At 42.2% G+C, this 22783-nt stretch overlaps 1 protein-coding gene across 4 annotated transcripts in view; it reads right to left on the reverse strand.

Annotated features, from left to right (window-relative positions):
• Positions 1 to 22783, reverse strand: part of CDK6 (cyclin dependent kinase 6) — a 233625-nt gene that overhangs the window by 4620 nt on the left and 206222 nt on the right. For all 4 annotated transcript variants that reach the window (XM_080818081.1, XM_080818083.1, XM_080818082.1 and 1 more), the window contains exons 6-7: positions 9050 to 9100; positions 3413 to 3548 (exon numbers count right to left, since the gene is read on the reverse strand). In XM_080818081.1, coding sequence (XP_080674207.1) covers positions 3413 to 3548; positions 9050 to 9100 — 187 coding nt within the window. The remainder of the gene's footprint in view (positions 1 to 3412; positions 3549 to 9049; positions 9101 to 22783) is intronic.

Raw genomic sequence — 22783 nt, forward strand, 5'->3', positions numbered from 1 at the left:
AGGAAGCCCATCCCCACAGCTATCCTGGTGGCTTAGAGCTGGGAAGAGGGTGGAGAGGAGAACTCCTTAGCCTAATGTGGAAGTGTGTGAGAATCTCAAGTTGGAAGTCTCTCTCTTTTTTTAAACGATTTTATTTATTTATTTGAGAGGGAGAGAGAGACAGAGAGAGAGAGAGCGGGCGCCCGCACACGCACGTGCACTGCTCTGGGAGGGGCAGAAGGAGAGGGAGAGGCAGACTCCCTTCCAAGTAGTGAGCCCAATTCGGGGCTCCATCCCAGAACCCTGGAATCATGACTTGAGCCGAAGGCAGATGCTCAACTGACTGAGCCACCCAGGTGCCCCAAATTGGAAGTCTTAATACTTAAGTCCTACAGAAACATTGATAGACATGGTGGCTAAGTTCCATCACAGTTCTACCTCAAGAGAGCAATTAGATGACTTGAGAATTAATTCAAAGTCCTGTGTAAGAATATTGTTTCTCCAAGAAAATCTAATTTACTTGCCAAATAACTGATAAAATGAATGTCTGGAACTGCTATTTCGTCAAGAATTGACTACTGTGACAGACCGGATCATTTTTCAACACGTATCCTCCTCCTTCCCACCCCTCCCTTCATGGGAGAAGTATTCTTTCTTCTATTAGAGTTGGTCTTGGCCATGTAACTTACTTTGGCCGATGGAATGTGGACAGAAGCAGCAGGGTGCCTTCCAAGCCTAGGCCATTGGGGCCATCACGTGTTTCTGCTTGCCCTTCTGGAGCATCCACCTTCTATTATGAGAAAAACATGCCCCAGGGACCCAAAGGCCCACTTGTTCTGGGGCCCAGAATGAGACACATAGAGAACACTTGTCCTTGACTCACAGGCTGTAGCACAGCGGTCTCTGCCAATCTGCAGACCCGTGAACAAGAAATAAATGCTTACTGCTGTATGCTAGGGAGATTTTTGGGTTGTATGTTATGCAGCAAAAGCACACTAATCCAAGGAAAACCCTTGTCTCTTGTCTCCTAATATGTGCCTCAAGGCTCTGAAAACAGTTCGACAGCAGAAACTTTTTTCAGCAAGAGCTTCATACTTGGAATAAGTACCCAGTTAACCAAGTTAACCACGATGAAGGGGACAAAACTTGTAAAGATGGGTAGGTTTTGGATGTTAAAAATAATCATCCCACTGAATGGTCTTATGACTGTGCACTACTTATGTGGGTAAGAGCATTTGTAAACACCAAGGTAGACATCCATCCACACAGGCTGAGACACTAGAGTGTCAGCCTTGTTTTCAGATAAAACAAAGGACAATTCTCAGAGTGCTAAAACTCAAATGCTGTTTCTTAAATGAAACTTTCGGAAATACCTTTCCCTCTTTCATCCTTACTAAATCACTTTGAAAAGAGGCAACAAATAAGGCTGGGGTCTCAGCTGCCTCTCTGGTACCGAACGACTCTCTTTCTTCTGCTCCACAGTCCTCCCCTGTGTCCCTCTGGCAGGAAAACAGTGAGATCTTTCAGGGGTTCTGAGCTTTGAGGTCCTGGGCTGTCCTCTCCTGGAATGCCCGTGAATTATTATGTTTTATCCTTACGTTTCCTCTAGTCCTGATGTCACTGGGGCTGCTTCTTGTTTCTTTCCTTTGCTTTTTCTAATATCTGCTGACACTCACTGTCACCTCTGCCTTGTCTCTCTGGTAATCTCTTTGTGCTTTCTTCTTCTTCTTTGTCTGCTGCTACTTCTCTACTTGAGGACTCATGTGTCGTCTGACTTGGAAAGCCACCACTAGTGGGAGACACTGAATGAGCCTGAGGCATTGCCTGCTATCTTTACATTTTAAGTTCCTCTTGGTGATTCCTCCTGATGTTGGAATTAACAGATACTCTGAGCCGTCTCTGGGTGTCCCAGTAGCTGAAGGAGTGGGATGCTTCACTACTAAAATTGGCTATCATTGTGATTCTGTGTCCAGAATCTCCTAAGAGGAGCATTCCATTTAAAGTTCTTGCTGAAAAGGAAAGCCCATGGCAGCCGTTTTTTCTAACACATCGTCCCTACCCCCTGCTGGCAGAGCTGACTGGACCAGGAATGGTGACTCGGCTCTAGGCAGCAACTCTTATCATGGCTTGGCAAAAAGGTGAGGTGTGTCAGCCACATTCTTCCTTCTAGGAATCTGATGTAGGAAATACTAACAGAACAAATGTGAGCAGTGGAGGTTAGAGCTCAAAGCATCCATGAGTTGGCTGAAGGTCTGAAGTCAAAGGACCAGGCACAGTTAAGGGGAGCAGACAGTTCTACCGAAAAGAGGCAGCGAGGGGGAGAAAAGGCCTGCAGGGCAGAGACAAGCAGACACCTGGTGATGCTCTTAGCAGGACTGAGAGAGCATTCACACTCTGGGTGGCTTTCCACTGCCAGGCCACATGAAACATTCCATCAAACCCCCTTTTCTTAAGGTAATGCAAGTACTTGTCTGTTATCTGAAACCCGGGAAAAATTTTCCTAAATAGCAGGTGAGCCAGCAAGTGTGTCCATACAGTGAGCCTCTGTACAGGAGACTATATTCTCCCCTCTAATAATAATAACTGATTTCCAAGGATGTGAGTCAAAGGCCTTAGCGAGCGTCTTAGGGAATAAAGCCGTCCTTCTCCGTAACGTGGCGGTGCAGGGAATCTGAGTAAGCCGGAAAACGAGCCGCCATCAGGTGAAGATGGAATTAGGGCTTTCGCGGGGAGACCCCATGGCTCTGCGAACACGCCCATGAATGGCTGTGTCCGCGAAGAGCTGAAGTAGAACATTTCTACCAAAGCCTACAGACTCATCGGTCTGCATCGGGAATTTAGACTGCTTCCGCAGAACGGAGCCCTGGTGCCTCCAGGTCCAGGAGCGCTTTCTTGGTGAGATATCAAAGGTTGTCAGTAGTAGGGAGAGGATACACTCATTACTCACTGGGTTCTGAACACCAAGGGTAGCTCAATAGGTCCACTCCTCTACCTCTGGTCTGTCCCCCGAGTGTAGGGAAGGATGTGTAAGGCCAAGTATTACGAGTCTGATTCTCAAACAGAACACGAGTCCTTATTTTCGGTGAGGTATTTTCTACCTGCACGCCACCTTCACTGCCTATGAAAGTGTGTGTCTAGATCAATCGAGAGGCTTCTGCGGCTGTGTTCAAATGAACATTTAAAGACAGCCGACTGAAAGTGTGTGGATCAGACTCTTTCTCTTTCTGCAGGAAGAGAAGATATTCCAGAATCAGAGGCCACCAGCTCCCGCAGGTGTGGAAATGAAAGCTGAAGAGAGGTTGTGGCTTCTTGCTCTGCATGGCTATGGTATGTGATGCCAAATGCTGCGTCCACCTCCCCGGGGACCACCCAGCGGACAGGTCACGTCCCTCATCAGCACCACAAAGACCGACTTCGCACCGTGTGAACTTACCAGAAGTAGGTCTTTGCCTTGTTCATCAATATCTGTTACAAACTTCTCAATCGGCTGAGGAGTTTTTGCGTGAAATGCCTGTCTGGGAAGGGCAACATCTCTAGGCCAGTCTTCTTCTCCTGGGAGTCCAATTACGCTACAAAAGAACCAGGTGTGAACGTTAGTATCATTAGCAGCTGTGCTGAAGCTATCTCCCCACCAAAATCCAGATGATGGTGAAGTCTGAGAGGCAGGCATGGGGTACACAGCATCCTGGGGGCCCCTCACTGATGTTACTGGCCAGTCTGTCATCTCTGTCCTCCTGTGATACGGAATCACAAGGTAGAGGGCCGTCTCGCAGGAGCGTTGTAAAATTCACTGGGAAGAGGTAAGAGATTCCTCTGGTGGCACATAGTAAATGTATGAGGGGATGCAGAAAGAGAAAACAGTATTATTACCAGTAAGTCCTGACATACTGACAGAGTAGGAGGCCCACACGGGCATTATTTTCCTTTATGCCCAAGAGAGCTTTTATGATGCTCATCTAGCATGACTCATTAACAAATAAATTTGGTTGCACTTTGGGCTAAAGAATAATTCCCTGAACAGTAATTACATACATCAGAATCAGACCAAAAAGAGGCTAAGGTATATTAATCCTGTGCTAGGCAAACACTATTTTATCATTTAATTTCAAATTAAATTAATTTAGTTGATCTATATTTTATATTAAAAAAGTAATTTTTTTGTTTTAAAAGATTTTATTTATTTATTTTAGAGAGCAAGCAAGCAAGTCGGGGGAAGAGCAGAGGGAGAGAGACAAGCAGACTCTGGGCTGAGCATAGCCTGACACGGGGCTCGATTTCACAACCCTGAGATCATGACCTGAGCCGAAATCAAGAGCTGGACGATTAACCAACTGAGCCACCCAGGTGCCTCTACGAAACTATTTTACGGTATTCCAAAGTGAGCAAGCAATAAATAAAGGCAGTATCATTTATGTTTCCCCCAGAAAATTATTCCCAGGAATTTCCCAGAAAGTTATTCTGGGGTCAGAAACATGGAGAGAGGATCAAGTGATACAGAAACAGTCCAGGCATTGTATGTCAACTATATTTAAATACAAAAAATAACTTAAAAAAAAAAGCATAGGTTTTGGAAAAGGCAGACCTGGGTTCAAGTTCTAGGTACAACTAATTGGTAGGTAAGGACAAATTACTTAACTTCTGTGAGCCTCATAGCCTTCTGTGTCTTTATTTATTAACAATCATAATTTACAGTGATAATTTATATGAAGTGCACAGCACAGTGCCTGATGCACAGTACTTGTCAATATCATTACATGATCCATTATTATTTTAAAGATTTTACTGATTTGAGACAGAGAGAGAGCAGGAGAGCGGGGAGGGGCAGTGGAAGAAGGAGAAGCAGACTCCCCTGATGAGCAAGGATCCCAGGACTCCAAGATCATAATCTGAGATGAAGGCAGATGCCCAACCAACTAAGCCACCCAGGTGCCCCACCTATTATTATTATTGTAAGAGGCAAATAATGTTATTAATCTAAAATGCACAGGCAATGTATCACTACCACACTAAAAATACAAACTACTTGAGTCCTATTGATGTGTGACTTGAGGTTCTTCAGAAATATTATTTAGGTCAGTGGCTTTACACAACTTATACACTATGGAGATTTTTTAAAAAGAAGATTTTATTTACTTATTTGAAAGAGATAGCTCACATGAATTGGGGGGCGGTGACAAGCAGACTCCTCGGTCAGCACAGAGCCTGATGGGGGATAAGGGGGGCCAAGTCCACCACTCCAAGATTACGACCCACTGGAAACCAAGAGTGGGATGCTCAACGGACTGAGCCACCCACGTGCCCCTGCACCATGGAGATATTATTTAATGTGTATGTATATAGGGGTGCCCGGGTAAGTCACTTGGTTGAGCATCTGCCTTTGGCTCAGGTCATGATCTCAGGGTCCTGGGATCCAGCCCTGAGTCGAGCTCTCTCCTCATTGGTGAGTCCGCTTCTCCCTCTCCCTCTGTGATCTCTTTGACTTTCACTCTCTCTCAAATAAATAAAAAAAATCTTTAAAAAAAAATAAAGTCTATGTATAGATAGTAAGTAGATTTGAGCAAGGGAAATCAGGGGGTGCAAGAACTTAGGTTTCTCACTTATAGACTCTGATTAACTCCAAACTGAGAAGTTATAATGTAGTGGACAGAATATATGGCTATTCAAATTGACCACACTTTTTTTTTAAGCTTTTATTTTTAAGTAATCTCTACACCCAATGTGGGGCTCGAACTTACAACCCTGATATCAAGAGTTGCATGCTCTACCAACTGAGCCAGCCAGGTGCCCCTGACCCAATTATTTTAACTGCAGTTAGAAATGGTGCTAGCCTGCATCAGAGCCTTCTCCTTGGCCTGCACTCACTGGAACAAAGGTCGAGAAGATGTGTTCTCCCGAATGGATTTCCAGGTTTCAGGAAGATGTGGTGGTGAACAGCACAGGCTCTCTGTAAGGCTCTCTTTCCCCCTTGCCTTCCCTCGACAGAGCCCAGGTCACAGACCTCACCTGGGAAGAGCAGACACCTGTATTGTAATTGCACCTGTCACTGGGTGCCCGGGAGAAGACACTGTAATTCTACCTCTGTTGGACATGTTGGGAGAGTTATGGTGTTGAGGCAAATAAAGACAGACTCATGGACACAGCTACCAGAACAAGCGAAGGGAAATGACAACTTGGGCAATACACAAATTTGATTAATAGCAAGATCTAGAGTAAGAATAGAAAAAAAAAAGATACCATTATTAATTATGAAAGGACATAAATATATATATATGCTTGGAAAGAATGGGATAGGTAGAGGAAGAAGAGAATGCTTATGAAAGAACTTTATTTGCTTCATTTTTAGCTTTTCAGTTATTTTTATTTTTTTTTGCATATCATCGCCAGTCATCTAGAAATCAATTATAAAAATTCTTAGTAATAATTTAAAATATTTTCAAATATATTGAAATAAATTGGGTGACATGGGCAGCTGAAGGCCAAGAGCCAAGCAGAGTGCCTCTGTGTGTACATGTATGTGTGGTTACATGTGTAGCTAGCTAGCTATGTAATAACTTTCAAAAGTATTTTTAAATCTGTTGCCTCCTCTGATCCTATAATGACCTCCTGAGACACAAAGGTCATTATTACTTCCTTTTTATAGATGTGGAAACGAAGGGATGAGTGAAATGTATCAATCACACAGTGAGTTCAGCCACAGATCAGGAATGGGAGGGAACCCAGCTCTCCTTATTCCAAAGCCAATATTTTGTTTCCATTTAACTATGACTCTGCTCTGAAAAATGCTCTAAAATGTCACGAGCTCACAGCATTCAGTTTCACTTTCAAAGTACTTGCTGTTCTTTGAAGTATAAATCTTTCTAAATGCAGAAACAGTTCTCCCTGTAAGAGAATGTGAATGTGGCTTTCCTCAAAAAAAAAAAAAAAAAAAAAAAGAAAAAAGAAAAAAAATCCCTTTAATACCGAGTATGAACTTTAATGGCCCATATACGAATGTTGTTAGACTCTGATAGGTCCATTAAAAAGTGCTTGCATCAAATTTCAGTATTTGGACAGCTGAATATAAGCCTTAAAAGTTGACATTTGTACTATAAAGACTGACAGCACAAAATCTGTACATGGCAGCGGGGACAGAAATCATTTTTCAAGTCCTTTAGAAATGACACTAGGGTGCAGCATTGTCCCTTTTCTTTATGCCAAAGTAACAAATGCAGAGTAAACAGAACATAATTTCAGCAAACAGTGCCAGAAACCAAGAAGGAAATCCTGAAGGCATAAGGCCTACAGAACTTCACGGCTTCTTATTTGCTGGCAACCTAGGGTTTCAGGCCTTTGCCACAGGGGGGACCGGCTTTCCCTTGGGCGCAAGGTCAAACATGTCTGTCAGAGGTTCCTTTGGGTCCATCTCCCTGGCTTCAGATATGAAGGGGCACTAACAAGGCTAACAGGTCCTCAGAGCCCAGGGCTAGAAGCGGACAGAGCACCCAGGTGATGTCCGTAAGGGAAAGGTGGTGATGGGTTTAAGGTCTGGCAAGCTGGGTGCCGTCAAGATCACTTTTCCTTTGCACAGACTCACTGGTGTGTCTGACTTTCCCGGTTCCTGCTTCAAGTTCACACTGCACACAAACTACATTCAACAGTGATGGGGAAGACTAAAAGTCTCACTTTATGAGCACAGAAGTTGACATCCAGAAGCAGAGAGAACATGAGTTTTGTCCTGAATCTGTCCACTTATGAAGTGGCAGGAGGAGGGGGAGGAGTGGGAGGAAGGCGACCAGGAGGAGGAGGTGGGGGGGAGGAGTGGGAGTCTTGGCAGCTGCCCTGGGCCAGGGAAGCCCCCACGCAGTAACACCAGCAAATATGTTTCAGGCCTTAAAGCCACGGGGTGTGATTCAGCAGCGGACTGGCATCACCAGAAGTCTAGTGGAGCTTTCCAGTCACTAGAAGAACAAATTGAGGTTCCAGGTTTATTCCAACTGTTTTAAGCAGTCATGCTCCAGGTGATAGCGTTAATATATAATTAGTTTCTTTACGGGTATTTTTCACCAGTTTTACGGACTGAAAATTTCATAAAAATCACTGGGATTCCTACAAAAATGTTACAGACCAATGATCGGGGCTACTTTTGGCTCTGGAACTCCCACTTTTTTCTTACTTCACCCCGATTCTGATGGGGCTTGGGAAGTGCACATACTTCATGCTTTCTGAGAGGAAAAGCCCCTTCTTGACATTCTAGAAACATGAATGCATCCATATTCCCACAGGCACAAACATGTAGACGTAAATAGAACTCTGCAAATCATTGAGCTAAGTAACAGACAATTAGATCCAAAGAATTTGAGCGCAAGAAAGGATCTTAGAATTTACGTCCAAAGTTTCATTATTCAGGTGAAGAAGTTAACGAACAAAAAGGTTAAACAATTAATGATGAATTATAACCACAGCTACCATTTTAAAGGCATTCACTATGTAACAGGCATCGTGTATGCACTTTACACAGCATTTTAAATGACTTTCTCAAGATCGCACAGAATTTTAGCAACAAACATATGGTTAGAACCTTGGAGTCTCATTTCCTGTGTCGGTGGCTCCAAAGAAAAATGGCTTGTGGAGCGTACCAACCATCCGAAACAAAACAATGCAAAACCAATCTAGATGACTCAATGGGGATATTTGATGGGGACAGGAAGCCCAGAGGGCAAGGATGGGTTACCAGGCAACCAAGCACCCCACCTGGATGGTGGATGCATGTGAAATGGCCCCAAGCAGACAATACATCTGAACTCAAGAAATGGAGCTCAGTCAAATGGAGAAGGAGGATCCTGGAAAAGATCCACACGAGCAACATAGAACCTTCCAGAGCTTCTATGTTAGGCCACACATCATGATGGGCTCTGGGTAAAACAGCATGTCTGCCATGTCCCCACTCACCACACAAATAGTAACACCGACTGAGGGGGCAGTGTGGGGGAGGAAAGACAAGAGATAAACGTTTATTATGAATGTCAGACGAAAGGCATTGCGATTGCTTTAATGCTACGGATGTTGATGTAAAATTACAGTTACTACTTACTCCAAGATTTTTCCAAGCTGATCGACATCTGAACTTCCCCGAAAAAGAGGCCTACAAGAATAAAGATACATATTAAACAGGGAATTTTCTCAAGTTACCGTTCAATCATATTGGTCATGATACCACTGGTCACAGGAAGCAAAACATTCTTCAAGGGTGAGGAGATGTAAAGAAGTGAGACACCTTTCCTTTGGACAGTGAAGGTTTTTCTTGCATTTGACCTCACGGTAAGGATCTCTCATCAGTATCTGTGGGTCCCTGACTCCCCGGTTTTATCACTGTGGTGGGTATTCTATTCACACTCGCTGCAACAGCAGTGCCACTGGGGAGACACAGGCCTCAGTTTCAAAGCCCTACCCAACTTCCTGATAGCGTAGAACACATCACTGTTCTGGTCTGGAGTGTGGGGTATGTGGGCTTCTTGGAAACTGTTTTTGGTCACATTCTTCTCTGAGCACCCTTTCCTCACCTCTCTGCTATCGCAGGACTTCCTCAGGGTGAACCTCTCTCTCCAGGGGTCCTGATCCTGCAGTGTGACATTACCTCAGGACCCATTTTTCTAATTTTATCACCTCCCTTTCTCACAGCATTATGGTATTTAACCATCACTCCGGGCTTCAGACGCGACCATGAACACACAGCCCTCAGTGTCTACATTGAACATTTAACTGGTAATTAAATGAGCTCACTTGGTGACGTTTTTTGGCGTTTTCCCAAGTGGATCAATACCCCTCGAGGGCAAGAACTTCTCTAGGTTTGCCCTTAGCCTTTGGCCTTGTGCTTTACCTAGTGCTTTGCCCCTAATCTTTGGCCTAGTGCTTGGTTAATAAATATTTTATTTAATATATTCCTATGGCACATGTGGAAATGTTTCCTAATCCCCTGCTCAATGACTGACTGATTTTTTCAACAATAAAGTGCTTTAAAAAATATCTGTAGCATATTACCAGAGACCATACTTTTAAAATGTTATATATCAATTATAAATATAAATACTATGTATCAATTTTAGAAAAGCCAAACAATGGAATCTTAACAGCTGTTAGTTCTAGAATACTAATGTTGAACCTGACATGATGCCATGTGCTTCCCAAACATTATCTCATTTAATTCTCACAAAAATTTCAGGGGCAAGAAGGTAGTATTATTATCACCCCTATTTTCCGATGAGCAGATCAAATAAAACGGAGACTTAAAATTCAGACCAGGTCTGCCTTGCCCCAAAGCCTATCTGCTTCATCATTATATTGTGAAACTTTTCTTTTGATTACTAGTGTTCTCCACACTCACAGACAGCCCCTACAGCTGAGCCTCTGGGGTGAAACAGTGCAGAGACCGCGTGAAGAGCACTTTATAGAGAACCCGGTGTCTCGCAAGCAGGTGCCTGCGGGATTCTGTACTCAGACTGCTTTGCCAATGTCCAAGTGTCTTTAAATTCTTCCCCTGCTTTAACAAGGAACAAAGCAATTCACCAGAATGATGGAAGTTCTCTATTCTTTCCGTATACTTACTGTATTATGGCCCTTCTAAATTTTTTAAATTTAAGTTTTTGTTTTTTGTTTTGAAGATTTTATTTTTAAGTAATCTCTATACCCAACAAAGGGCTTGAGTTTACAGCCCTGAGATCAAGAGTTGCACACTCAACTGACTGAGCCGGCTAGATGCCCCTTAATTAGGTTTTTGATTTAAATTCCGGTATAGTTGACACACAGTGTTAGGCCCTTCTAGATTTTTACATTCTTCCCCCAGTGCACTCTTTTACAACTGTTTTGCTCCCATCTTAATGGGTAACACCATTTTTCTTTTCCTTTCCAAAGCACAGAACTTGGCTTGCACAGAAACAACAGTGCCCTTTCTTTTCACACTCCTGTTTCCTTAGTATTAAGGTATAAAATTACAAAACTATGTATAACCAGCATTCTGAGGTTTGGACAAACACAAACGACCCCTCTTTGTGTCGCACATATCTCGGATGGCTTGAGAGATGGGAACGCTGGGTCAGCAGGCACAGAGGGAACCGAGGACACGACTTTAATCTGAGGAGCTGGTGAGGTGGCTTTGTAAACATGCCAAGACCCTCACCCTGCATGAAGAAGGCTGGTACCCACAGGATCATGGAGCCCCTTAAAAGAAACCGGCCATGGCTATTGGGAAACAAACAAGGCAGGCTACCTTGAGTGGACTTGTTTCCAGGCAGAAGCACCAGCCCTCCTCCTTCCTGAGGTGGGTTCTGGGACCCCAGTCTGAAGCTCAGCTCTGGCGGAGCTCATGCTCTCACTGGTTTGCTTTGTGTCTCCCTTTTTGTTTTTCTCCCTTGGCATATTGTAACATTTTTGCTAGCTCCACTGTGCATTGAAGCAAATGCTTGCTATATTTTATCTTACATTTGCTACGTTTTATTTATTTTTTATTTAAAGATTTTATTTATTTATTTGACAGAGATCACAAGTAGGCAGAGAGGCAGGCAGAGAGAGGAGGAAGCAGGCTCCCTGCTAAGCAGAGAGCCCGATGCGGGGCTCAATCCCAGGACCCTGGGATCATGACCTGAGCGGAAGGCAGAGGCTTTAACCCACTGAGCCACCCAGGTGCCCCCATTTGCTACGTTTTAGCAGAGGGCTTTCAGATCATGTAGTCCACCGTACTTCCAGAGCCTGAAGTCTTGCCTCTCTTGGCTGGACCTGGCCACACACAATGAAATGTGTGTTTACATCCTTGAGTTAGAACTGGCTCATGAGTCTGGCCTACTTTCCTGAGTGCAAGAAGCAGAAAGGTCTGAATCATAACCACTTCTCTGTGGCCTTCCGTGGGGAATACTAGAAACTCCGAAGCAACAATTCACTGTATGGCTCAGAATGACTTTTGCCACATAGGAAGACCTGGCATGGGACTGTGAGGTCTATTAATTGGGCTTGAGGATGGATATGGATTGGCTAGAGTTATACAGGACCACTACATCCTGACTGTATGCAATTACCTCCTCTAAAACAGTTGGGTGCAAAGACACGGTCACAAGGTAATGTCAATGAGTCACATGAAGGTGGGGGGCAAGTCTACCTGGAACTGGTACTCTAAGTTGACCAAAAGGTGGTCGTGAATGTGATCAAATTCTTAGGACCATCCATTCAGTTTGGGGCTGAGAAAGTTTAAGTTTGTATGTGACAGAAGATGCTATGTTCATTAGATGCATGGAGAGTTGACAATGGATTTAGAGGAAAGATGAAAGCTTTCATCATGATTACCTCTTTGGGGTGCTATAGTGGAATCCCAAAATGTAAGAATAAGATTGTTCCAATTCTATGATACAATCTGTCTTTAAACAAGGCTCTGTGGTCAAAAGTCTTGGCTGTATCAGGTCTGTGACCTGGATGCATCAGGTACTAAGGACTGTATTTTCACTAAGGTTATTTTGCTATTTCTTCCTTCCTCAGATAAGCTGAGTTAAATACCCTTCAATTCACGTAATTTATGGCATATTTTAGGTGGACAATGATGGACATCTTTGACTATATTCTTTGGTTTAGTGGCAAGGGAGAGTTTCATTTTACTGCCTTGAATAATTTTATAATTGTAGGAATGATTCAGCTAAAACACACACATGCATGAGTCAAACTTGGCTGGTTCTTTATTACTATGACATAGGGCTGAGCTGGAAGGAAGTAGAAGCCTGAAGAACCAACATGCGGGAGAGCAAGACACAGAAAGACTGAAAGACAGCTGAACTAGAGATGGCCAGACAGAGACAATGTGAGGAGGTCCCAAATAACTCTGAACTCTGTTTCTTCCTATTGCCTAAACACCTACCATTCCTGGAAATCTCAGGGCATGTTGATATGGGCCCTTCACGATGACTGAAGATACCAGGGGACTATTTTACTCTGTATCATGAGACAGAGGCTCATAAAATGAAAAAGTCATACATTTTTAAGTCACTGCAGGGAGAGGAACCACTAAGCTATCCTAGAAGCCTCCCATCCCAGGTGACATACTTACTAATTCTTATAAACTAATTACTTAAAAATAAAATTAACAAAAGAGATATTCTACTGAAAGCAGTAAATCTGAAGCCTGGTTTTATATTTTTTAAAAACACTTCTTTTTTATATACACATTTTGGGGAGGGGGGTTAACTAGCAAAATGGGAAAGATTATACCTACCAAGAACATCCCCAAATAAAAACTGTGCAATTATTTTATTGGATTAATAGACTAAAAAATCCCTTTATTATACAGGGCATTACTGAAGGACAGTAACTTTTATGTATTTTAGTATATCAAAAACTATAATTAATTAATTACTTCAGATGACTTCTTTCAGTAATTTAACCAAATGTTTGGGTAATGGTGCACAAACATTATCAGTAAAAGTCTTTTGTTCAATCTACATTTCATGGATCCATTTCTAATTTTATACATTTCCTTTCTCTTCACCTCAGCTATGATCCTCCTTTTCCCTCTGATTTTCTCCACACTCACTTCTTGGGATGATGACCTTCTTTTGCATAAACCTCCTCTCAATCTCTCATGGCCCTCAACTTCTTTTCTATTTTGAGTTCCCACATAAACTACACTGGACCCTACTGGAAGACTTGGCCATTCTACTCTTTGAAGTCAATTTATTTGACAAGATAAATAATATTTGGGGGAAAATACCTGAAACTGAACACTGTTATGTTTTTATGAAAGATAATTTTAGGTTATTTCCAAGTCTATTCTTCAAATACCTTTCTTCACTATTATGCTTGATAATAGTTAATGCTGATAAGATAAACTTTCTGCAAACAATAAATTTTAATTTATACATATAAGCATGTTTTTTTAACTAAAAGGAGATTATTGCAAAATACAATGACTAACTGCATTCATTTCAAACCAGAGCAAAGTCAATTTTCTTCTCATATGACCATAGGTGCTGCATGCCAAAACAGTATGGTTCTTGGGGTTTTCTTTAGCAAGGATTTTTCCCAAAGCTTTTTTTGAATTTCAGCCCTTAATGCACACCACTCCCACCCCCCCACAACATGTTGATTTTTCCGGATATTTGTCGACTGGGGAAAGGGCATAGGCTTTGGTGATGAACTGTCCTGGGTGTGAATCGCTACTCAGTCACTTCTCTCTGAATGACCTTAGGAAAGTCACTTAGCCTCTTTGAATCTTATTTGCTTTATCTGTAAAATGTCCAGGTTATAGGAGACCTACAGTAAGTGGCAACTAAACACACAAATACTTTCTCACACTCATACATGGTAGACATCTCTCTTGTTCCTGGCCACTGCTATACACAAATGACAACAAAGTGTTTCACATAGTGAACAAGAAAGGAAAGGGACACTTGTCACCACACAGTGGATGCCCAAATCATAGTAAAGGCTAATAATTACTCCTCTGGGGTCACTATTCTCTATACCTGTTCCAACTCTTACACCTTTACCATCAGGAAAAGAAAGAATGAATGTCAGGTTTTCAAATAAGGTTTGATTGACTTGGAATTGGCAAGATCATTTCTTCCTCCGTATGTAGTTTTAGCAACACTCACCGCATCTTGTAAGTGTGAAGTGATTTTCCTTGGGTCAAATTACAAAGAGCACCAAGTTCCAGATTACATGCCTTTTTAAACAAACTAAAAGAACATGTAACTATCATTCATAAGCTCAATAAACAGTGGAAAACATTTAGAAGTAGGGTATGTTTTCTAGCAGATGAGACGTGTATGCTGATATGTCTGTTATGGGAAGGAAATGATTCATGCAGAAGGGAAGATGAAAGGTTTCGTTTAGTTACAATACTTTCATTGTACTAAAAAGACGAGGAAGTCATGGATCACCCTATAGAACACCTCAGTAACCTGCATTTGACCTGCAGTTGTGCTGTAGCTGCTATCTTTCTTGATTAGCAGAGGAATTTTCAATTAGCAATAATCGTGCCTCGGATAAACCTCATTGGCTACGATACTACCACTGCGCAAAGCGGGCAGAGGAATTTTCCATGTCCATAACATGACCTTTTGAAATATATTGCTTACTATTTTACGCTTGTTCCCGTGTTCAGGTATAGAGAGAGCTGTTATCTGTTAAGTTAAAAATGTTAACTTATCACTTTACAATTACCACCTATTCAAATAACCAGATTAAGCAGAAAATCAATTAACTGATTTGCTTCGTAAATACTAATTGAGTGATCACCCATTAAGCACACAGGGCTGCATTAGGTGCTGGGAGATAACCCTTCCCCCCAAATATATATTAAATATAAATATTATATAATATATGATCTTAATATATAATATACATATAAATTATATTACACATTATAATACAAATATATTAAAGTATAAATTTATATTATTTATAAATAAATAAATATATGTGTGTGTGTGTGTGTGTGTGTATAACAAACTACCATAATGATCCTTGCCCCTGTGGGAGACATGAGATACAAACGTGGGATCTTGAAATAAAGTTTACATCATGTTACTTTGGGAGACAAAAGCTCAAGGGAATCATTTAATCTTTACTAGAATGTTGGGAGGTGGTATGACTGACTGCCTTTTACAGATGAGAAGTAAAGAAACTTAACCAAGGAAACTCTGCTCAGCGAGTGGCTAAGTTGGTCTGCCTGACTCCAACGGACAGCAAACAGAAGCAGTGTTTTAGAAAGATTGATTATGGCAGAGGTTTCCTGAGTCACTCAGAGGGGATGAAGACAGAGCCAGGGAGGCCAATGGGGAAGTCAGTGCATGAATGAGAGAGATCACAAGGACCTAACTCAGAGGGAGAAAGCAGATGGGAAAGGATGCAAAGACATATAAGGGAAGGTGATCTGAATTTGGTAAAAGACTCAACATGCCTTGAGGGGAAGAAGCAGCATGGTTTTAAGCTTCCAGGCTGAATGAGAACGGTGACCAGAGGGTGGTGTGGGGAGAAGACCGGAAGATAACTGACTTAATTTTAAACATGTTCCTTTATAATAAAAATTAATGTATAAAACAGTGCTCTGAAATCTGAGAATGGAAAAACATGCAAAAGATTTAGTTAAGCATACCTAGATAAATACTGGTAATGTATGTACACGCAAACACTTGGACATGGATGCGTGTGGCAGCACCATTCATAACAGCCCCAAAGAGGAAACAACCCAAAGGTCCATCAGCTGACAACGGGATAACAGAACATCCTATAGCCATACAATGGAGTGTCGTTCAGTCTTGACCAGCAAACAGGGTGGCGGTGCCTCAGTAGATTAAGCGCCTGCCTTCAGCTCAGATCGTGATCCCAGGGTCCTAGGATCTAGCCCCACAAGGCATCAGGATCCCTGCTCACCGGGGAGTCTGCTTCTCCCTCTCCCTCTGCCCCTCCCCCGCTCATGCTCATACATTCTCTCTCTCAAAGAAATAAATATAATTTTTTTTAAAAAAAGGAGCGAAGCATTACTACGACATGAGCAACGATTGAAAACAGTAGGCTAAAGAAGCAGCTGGTCACAAAATACCATGTATTTACTGCATGATTCCATTCATACAGAAGAGGCAAAGCTAGGAAAGTAGATTAATGGAGACTCCTAAGCCTGCGAGGCTTGGGGGGAATGAGATGTGCCTGCTAAAGGGAACAGAGTTTCTTGCTGGGTTGATGAAAACATTCTAAACTTGATTGTGGTAACAGGTGCCCAACTCTGTGGATATACTAAACTAAAAACCACCGAATTTATATTGGTGAACTATACAGTATATGCATTGTGAGTCAATAAAGTGGTTAAAAAAACAGTTAAGAAAATGTATTTCGAAGCAAACACAACGGATTCAGAAGGATGGTAAAAAACTGCTTTAGGGGGCACCTGGATGGTTCAGTCAGTTAAGCGTCTGCCTTCCGCCCAGGTCCTGATCCCAGGGTCCTGGGATAGAGCTCCCTGCTCAGCCGGGAGCCTGCTTTTCCCGCTGCCTGCTGCTCCCTCCCTGCTTGTGCTCTCTCTCTCTTTGACAAATAAATAAAAATCTTTAAAAAAAAAAAAAAACCTGCTCTAGGCCCAAATACATAAAAAACGCATAAGTACGTGGTGTTAGAGTGTAGCGACGTTTATTTTACCATATATTCAGTCAAGCACCCATTTGGAGACTCGTGCTCTGGAATTTCTGAGTAACCTACTAGGAAGATCTTAATTTCCCCCCAACACCTGACTTATACAAGTGAAAAAATATAATAAGCCAAAAAAGTCTCTGTACAAACAAGGGCTTTAACAGAACTATCTTCTGCTTTCCTCTGGATGGCAAGATTATGGGTGATTTGTTTGTCTTCTGCATTTTTCTATCATTCTTTCCTCAGCATCTTTAGGAGCACTAATAACTTTTATAATCAGAAGGAAAAAACCCCCAGTTCTGTGACTTGCTAGATAGTACCACTTGTATGCCTTCTGTTCACCCCACCTCTGCATCCCCTAGTGGTATGCTAACTCACTTCTATTCCTCAGTTCCCTGTTGGTCTGTCCCACCAAACTGAAAGCTCTCTACTCGCTTCTGTATCCAGAGCACGCGATTAACTGCCAACTCTGTTCAGGACGGCACTCATTTAATGAACAGGAATGGTTACTGTCCCCCCCCCCCCCCCCCCCCGCCAACTGAGAAGGCCTTCTCGACCTTCTTCCCACCAACTTCCATCCCTCCCATCTCAAAATTCGCACCCTTGGTTCGCCTCTGGGTAATTCAAGTGCGAGCCTGTGTATTTGCGTAGATATGTACATACGAACAGATGCATACACATTTAGAGCCCAAACCCATTTGACTGATACTGTTGTATCCGTTTATGCTTTAACTGGTCTGTGGCACTAGACAGTATTGTCCTGCAAATAAGGGGCATTTAAAAGGTGGGGGGCTGGTTGACAATTAGTCTCCTACATCTAAAATCTCACCCAAACCATCAGAGAAGTAGCAAGAGGCATGCAAGAGAGGAACTTTGCCCTCAGGTGCTTTAGTTCACCCAGGTATGCAGGTCAGGGATGGGCTTCTTGGAAGACAAAGAAAGAGAAGGGTTGAGAAGAAGGGTAGAAGGAGGCCAAACAGCATGAGGGATTAAAGAGGGTGTGGAGGGGAAAGAGGATCCAGAAGGAAACCAGCCCAGAAAGGAAGGGGTGCTGGCGGGAAAGAGCAGGGAGAAAAAAAATTTAAAGCCCAAGTCATACATGGCAAAGACAGGGGCAAAAAGAAGAATCTGAGATGAGGTTCTGTCCACGGAGACAGAGACTGACAGGAAAAAACCCTTACCAGGGAAGGGAGATGCTGCTGCCCTATCTGTCCACAGTAGGGGACTCAGAGTCTGGTCGTTTCCTTACAAATAAATAGCTGGATTAGTTTTTCCTTGTTACCAGCTGTGAATAATTTATTTCTCCACAGAGGGCTCATATTTTACTGGGCTATGTGTGAGTAACTTCCTTGAGAGCGAGCAAGCACTAAGAGAGGCAGACAGGAAAACCCTACCATTTTTTCAATTCAAAATTGAGAATTAAAATTAAACCAAACCTCACCAAACCACTGGAGACTCCTGAAACACTCACAAAACTTACAAATTAATATACTTACTGACTTAGTCAATTTTACAGATGACTCAAGAAGCCCTAGTGGTCATTAAGATTTAAAAAAAATGATTTCTAACCACCTCAACAAGTATTTGTTGTTTGCCAGAAATAATTATTGCTCTTAAATACTTATTTAATTAAAGAATTGCCTTTCTGTTGTTGCAGTGCTATCTTTTCTTGTCTCAGTCGACTTGGGCTGCCCTAACAAAAGACCACAGGCTGGGTGGCTTAAACAACAGAAATTTATTTCCTTTAGTTCTGGAGGCTGGATGTCTTGGATGAAGGTGCCAGTAGGATTGGTGTCTGGGGAGGACTGTCTCCCTTTCAGATGGCCAGTTGTTTGCTGTGTACTCACATGGTAGAGGGAGACCAAGCTCCCTTGGGTCTCTCATATGGGCACTAACGTCATCATGGGGTCCTCACCCTCCTGACCTAAAGAACCCTAAGTAATCCCAAATAACATCAAAGTTGGGGGATAGGGCTTCAACACTGAGTTTGGTGGCTGTGGTGGTAAGACACACTTTCCTCCTCATGTTACTAAATACAGTATCTTTCCAACCTTTAAAATTAGAAACAAATTAGCCACCTGGACTCAAGTTGACCCAAATGAATCAAGTCTTCTCTCTCTGAAAATGTTCTTGTCCAAGAGGAGCAACAAACATGATCTGTCTCATTCTGTGTCTGGGATCCAAGTGCTCATTTTTTATACTTTCTGGTTTTTTTTTTTTTTTGCCTAATTATATGTTCATTACTCTCACAGTGCCTTCCTTATCTCTTGTTCTCTGTTCACACTGCTCAGGTGAGTTTTTTTTTTTTTTTAATTAACATATAATGTATTATTATCCCCAGGGGTACAGGTCTGTGAATCGTCAGGTGAGTTCTTTATTTATTTCACAGAGGGAGAGAGAGAAAAGTACAAGCAGGGAGAACACCAGGGAGAGAGGGAGAAGCAGACTCTTCACAGAGCAGGGAGCCTGACATGGCGCTCGATCACAGGACTCAAGGATCCTGACCTGAGCCGAAGGCAGACACCTAATCAACTGAGCCACCCAGGTGCCCTGCTCAGGGAAGTTAAGGCAGGAAAGAAATGTCATACATCGAGTATTTTCTACAGGCTGGGTTCCTCGTTGTATTATTACATTTCATCCTCACTCTTATCCTAATATCGGACCAAGTACTACAAAACTTTGCATTTGAAAAAAGTTTTAGCAGAGGGAAAAGAAATCGAGTCAAACCTAAGAAGCAAGAACTCACAAGGGTGAAGCATTTCTATCGTCATAAAATCATCTGTTTACCATCCCTAACCTTTCTTTATATTGTGCCTTCCTAGGAAGGAAAGAAAAGCTGTAACTGGGAGTTAGTTAGTCCATGAGTGAGAACCTTGGGACCCATGTTCCTCTGTACTTGGCCATTTGGGTAGGGCACCCGGGAAGAGGGTGACCAACCAGCGCAGTCTGCCCATGATGGCCCTAGTGTTAGCACTGAAAATCCTGTATCCCAGGAAGCCTCTCTATCCTAGGCAGAAGGGGTTCGTTGGCTACCCTCTGCAGGAAACCCAGAACAAGAGGCTATAGAAAAAGAAATTAAAAAGAGAGAGAGACAGAGAAATCTTTAAAAAAAAATTATCATGGTTATTTCTAAGGGCTGTTTTGAAAAATCAGATGAGCATCTTTTAAAACAGTATGAATGAAGGTGGTCCAGACAGGTTTCATTCTCTTTTTTTTCTAACAACTCACTGCCATTATGTGATAAGGGACTAGATTATCGGTAAGCTCCCTCCTCATACCATAATTCAAGATGCTATGACTCTCTTTCAGCAAATGACTGTGTAAAAATATATACAGTTGACCCTTGAGCAACACAGGTTCGAACTACATGGGCTCACTTATTTGTGGGTTTGTGTTTTAACAGTACTGTAAACATATTTTCTCTTGTGATTTTCTTAGTAACATTCTCTCTTCTCTACCTTCATTGGAAGGATACAATATCTAACACATGTAACATACAAACATGTTTTGACCCATGTTGTCAATAAGGCTTTCAGTCTACAGCAGGCTATTAGTAGTTAAGTTTAAGGGGAGCTAAAAGGTATGCATCCATTTTCAACTGCTCTGGGGAGGGGTTTGTGCCCTTAATTAACCCTTGTGTTGTTCAAGGGTCAACTGTAGCCTAAGGAAAGAGCACCGCCAATCGACATGGAGGAACAGTTTTAAGGCAAGTGCACCATCTACAGAGGCAGCCACCAAGAGAAATGGGGCGGAGCTAGTTATGGAAGACGACAAGAAGTATCTTCATCTTGTCCAATCTAATTCACTGGTAGCAAGAAGCTTCAAGCTGGGCTGAGAAAGGATTCTAAATGCTGCCTAGGTGTAGCAGAATAGGGTGCTGAGATTAATCAGCAACACACAGGGAAAACAAAATAGCCACACGGACTCGAGGTGACGCAAGCAAATCAAGTTTTCTCTCTCTGATGCACTGCCCTCCAAGCAATGTACAAGGAATAAAAGTTAGCAAGTGTAAAAGTCAGCCCATCTGATGACGACACACCCCAAGAGCAAATACTACATATATTAGGGGTACAAAAATGTGGCTTTCAAAGCCACTTCTTACATATATTCTAGGAATCCACCAGGCTTTGTCTATGACACAACATGTTCACCACGGAGAGTCTTACAAGCTCTACCGTGGTATGCCTTTTAGTATATAATTCTGAGCAACTCTGTGCTCATGCACACATGCTTTCTCTTGCAAACACTCCAATATTGACATCAACCATCTGTCATCGAAATGACGTAATCCAGGGCTGACGGTTTTAATGTTGATTCTGGGGGAAAATAATCACTAGAAGTTTTCTCAAATAGAAGTGTCTGTTGGTTGAAGTGGCTTACTTTAAAAAAAAAAAAAAAGCAGTTTTGCTCAAAAAAGAACCAAAAGTATCAACTCAGAGAGTATTACAAATGATCCAAAAATATCCTCAAATTGGATTCAATCTTTGGTTAAAAATACTCCAAATAGCAGAAGACTGATTTTCTCATTTTCCCTTAAGAAAAAAAAAAAAAGTCTTCTTAGCGCACAAATATGGGTGCTGTCCCTGTGATGCCGTCCCCATGTGACACTAGTATTGAGAGAATAATGCCGTGATCAGCAAAAGTTAGCATTTATTTTCTCAGGATAAAATTTTTCTGACCCAAGAGCCACCTTAATTTTCTTAAAGGCTTATTTAGCACATTTATATTTTTAATGATGGCTGGGTACTTAAAAAAAAAAATCACAAGCATCACCTCAATTCTTTTTCTCTTTTTATAAACAAATGGATAAAATGGTATCGCTACAGATCTCCCCTCTTTTGCCAGAAGAAGGATGGCACCCTCCCTCAGAGCAGGATCTGAATCCGGGCTCCAGAGTCCTTGGTTTGAACCACAACAAAGAGACAAGAAAGTGGCCAGCAGTCATAACAAAGCTATGACTGAATACGATTCAAGCCTCTATGAAGACAAGAATCAAGGACATATTAAAAAAAGAATTATCGGGGCGCCTGGGTGGCTCAGTGGGTTAAAGCCTCTGCCTTCGGCTCAGGTCATGATCCCAGGGTCCTGGGATCGAGCCCCAGTCGGGCTCTCTGCTCAGTGGGGAGCCTGTTTCCCTTCCTCTCTCTCTGCCTGCCTCTCTGCCTACTTGTGATCTCTGTCTGTCAAATAAATAAATAAATATTTAAAAAAAATTATCTGCACACACATTTCTACCTACCCTTTTAGATAGAGTTTTATCTTATGACAAGAAGCAATAATAATCTTTTTTTTTTTCCTTTCTGAATAGTACAGACAACTGGTATCCTGTATGAATATAATATTCCTATCCAGCCCATTTTGGGCAGAATCCAATAATGTGTGATAACTCAACAATTTAACACAGGAAGCAAAGCCCACAACATTCCTTAGAAATTTCACAGACTATCTGGACAGAACAGACCCATATGAATGGGATTTTTTCAGTGATATTTGAAGAATGCCATTTTTCAGGGTGGACACCCTGGGTTTGTGACGGATACAAATTCAGATATGAAAAAAAAAACACAATTAAATGATTCAGACTCTTGCGTTGTGTTTCCACAGACCTTATTTCTGCACGGGTCAAACAAAGGAAAGTTGGTGTTTGACAACTGTGGGTGACTCATCA

Source organism: Martes martes (assembly GCF_963455335.1).
Source record: "Martes martes genome assembly, chromosome: 11".
NCBI classification, from domain to species: domain Eukaryota; kingdom Metazoa; phylum Chordata; class Mammalia; order Carnivora; family Mustelidae; genus Martes; species Martes martes.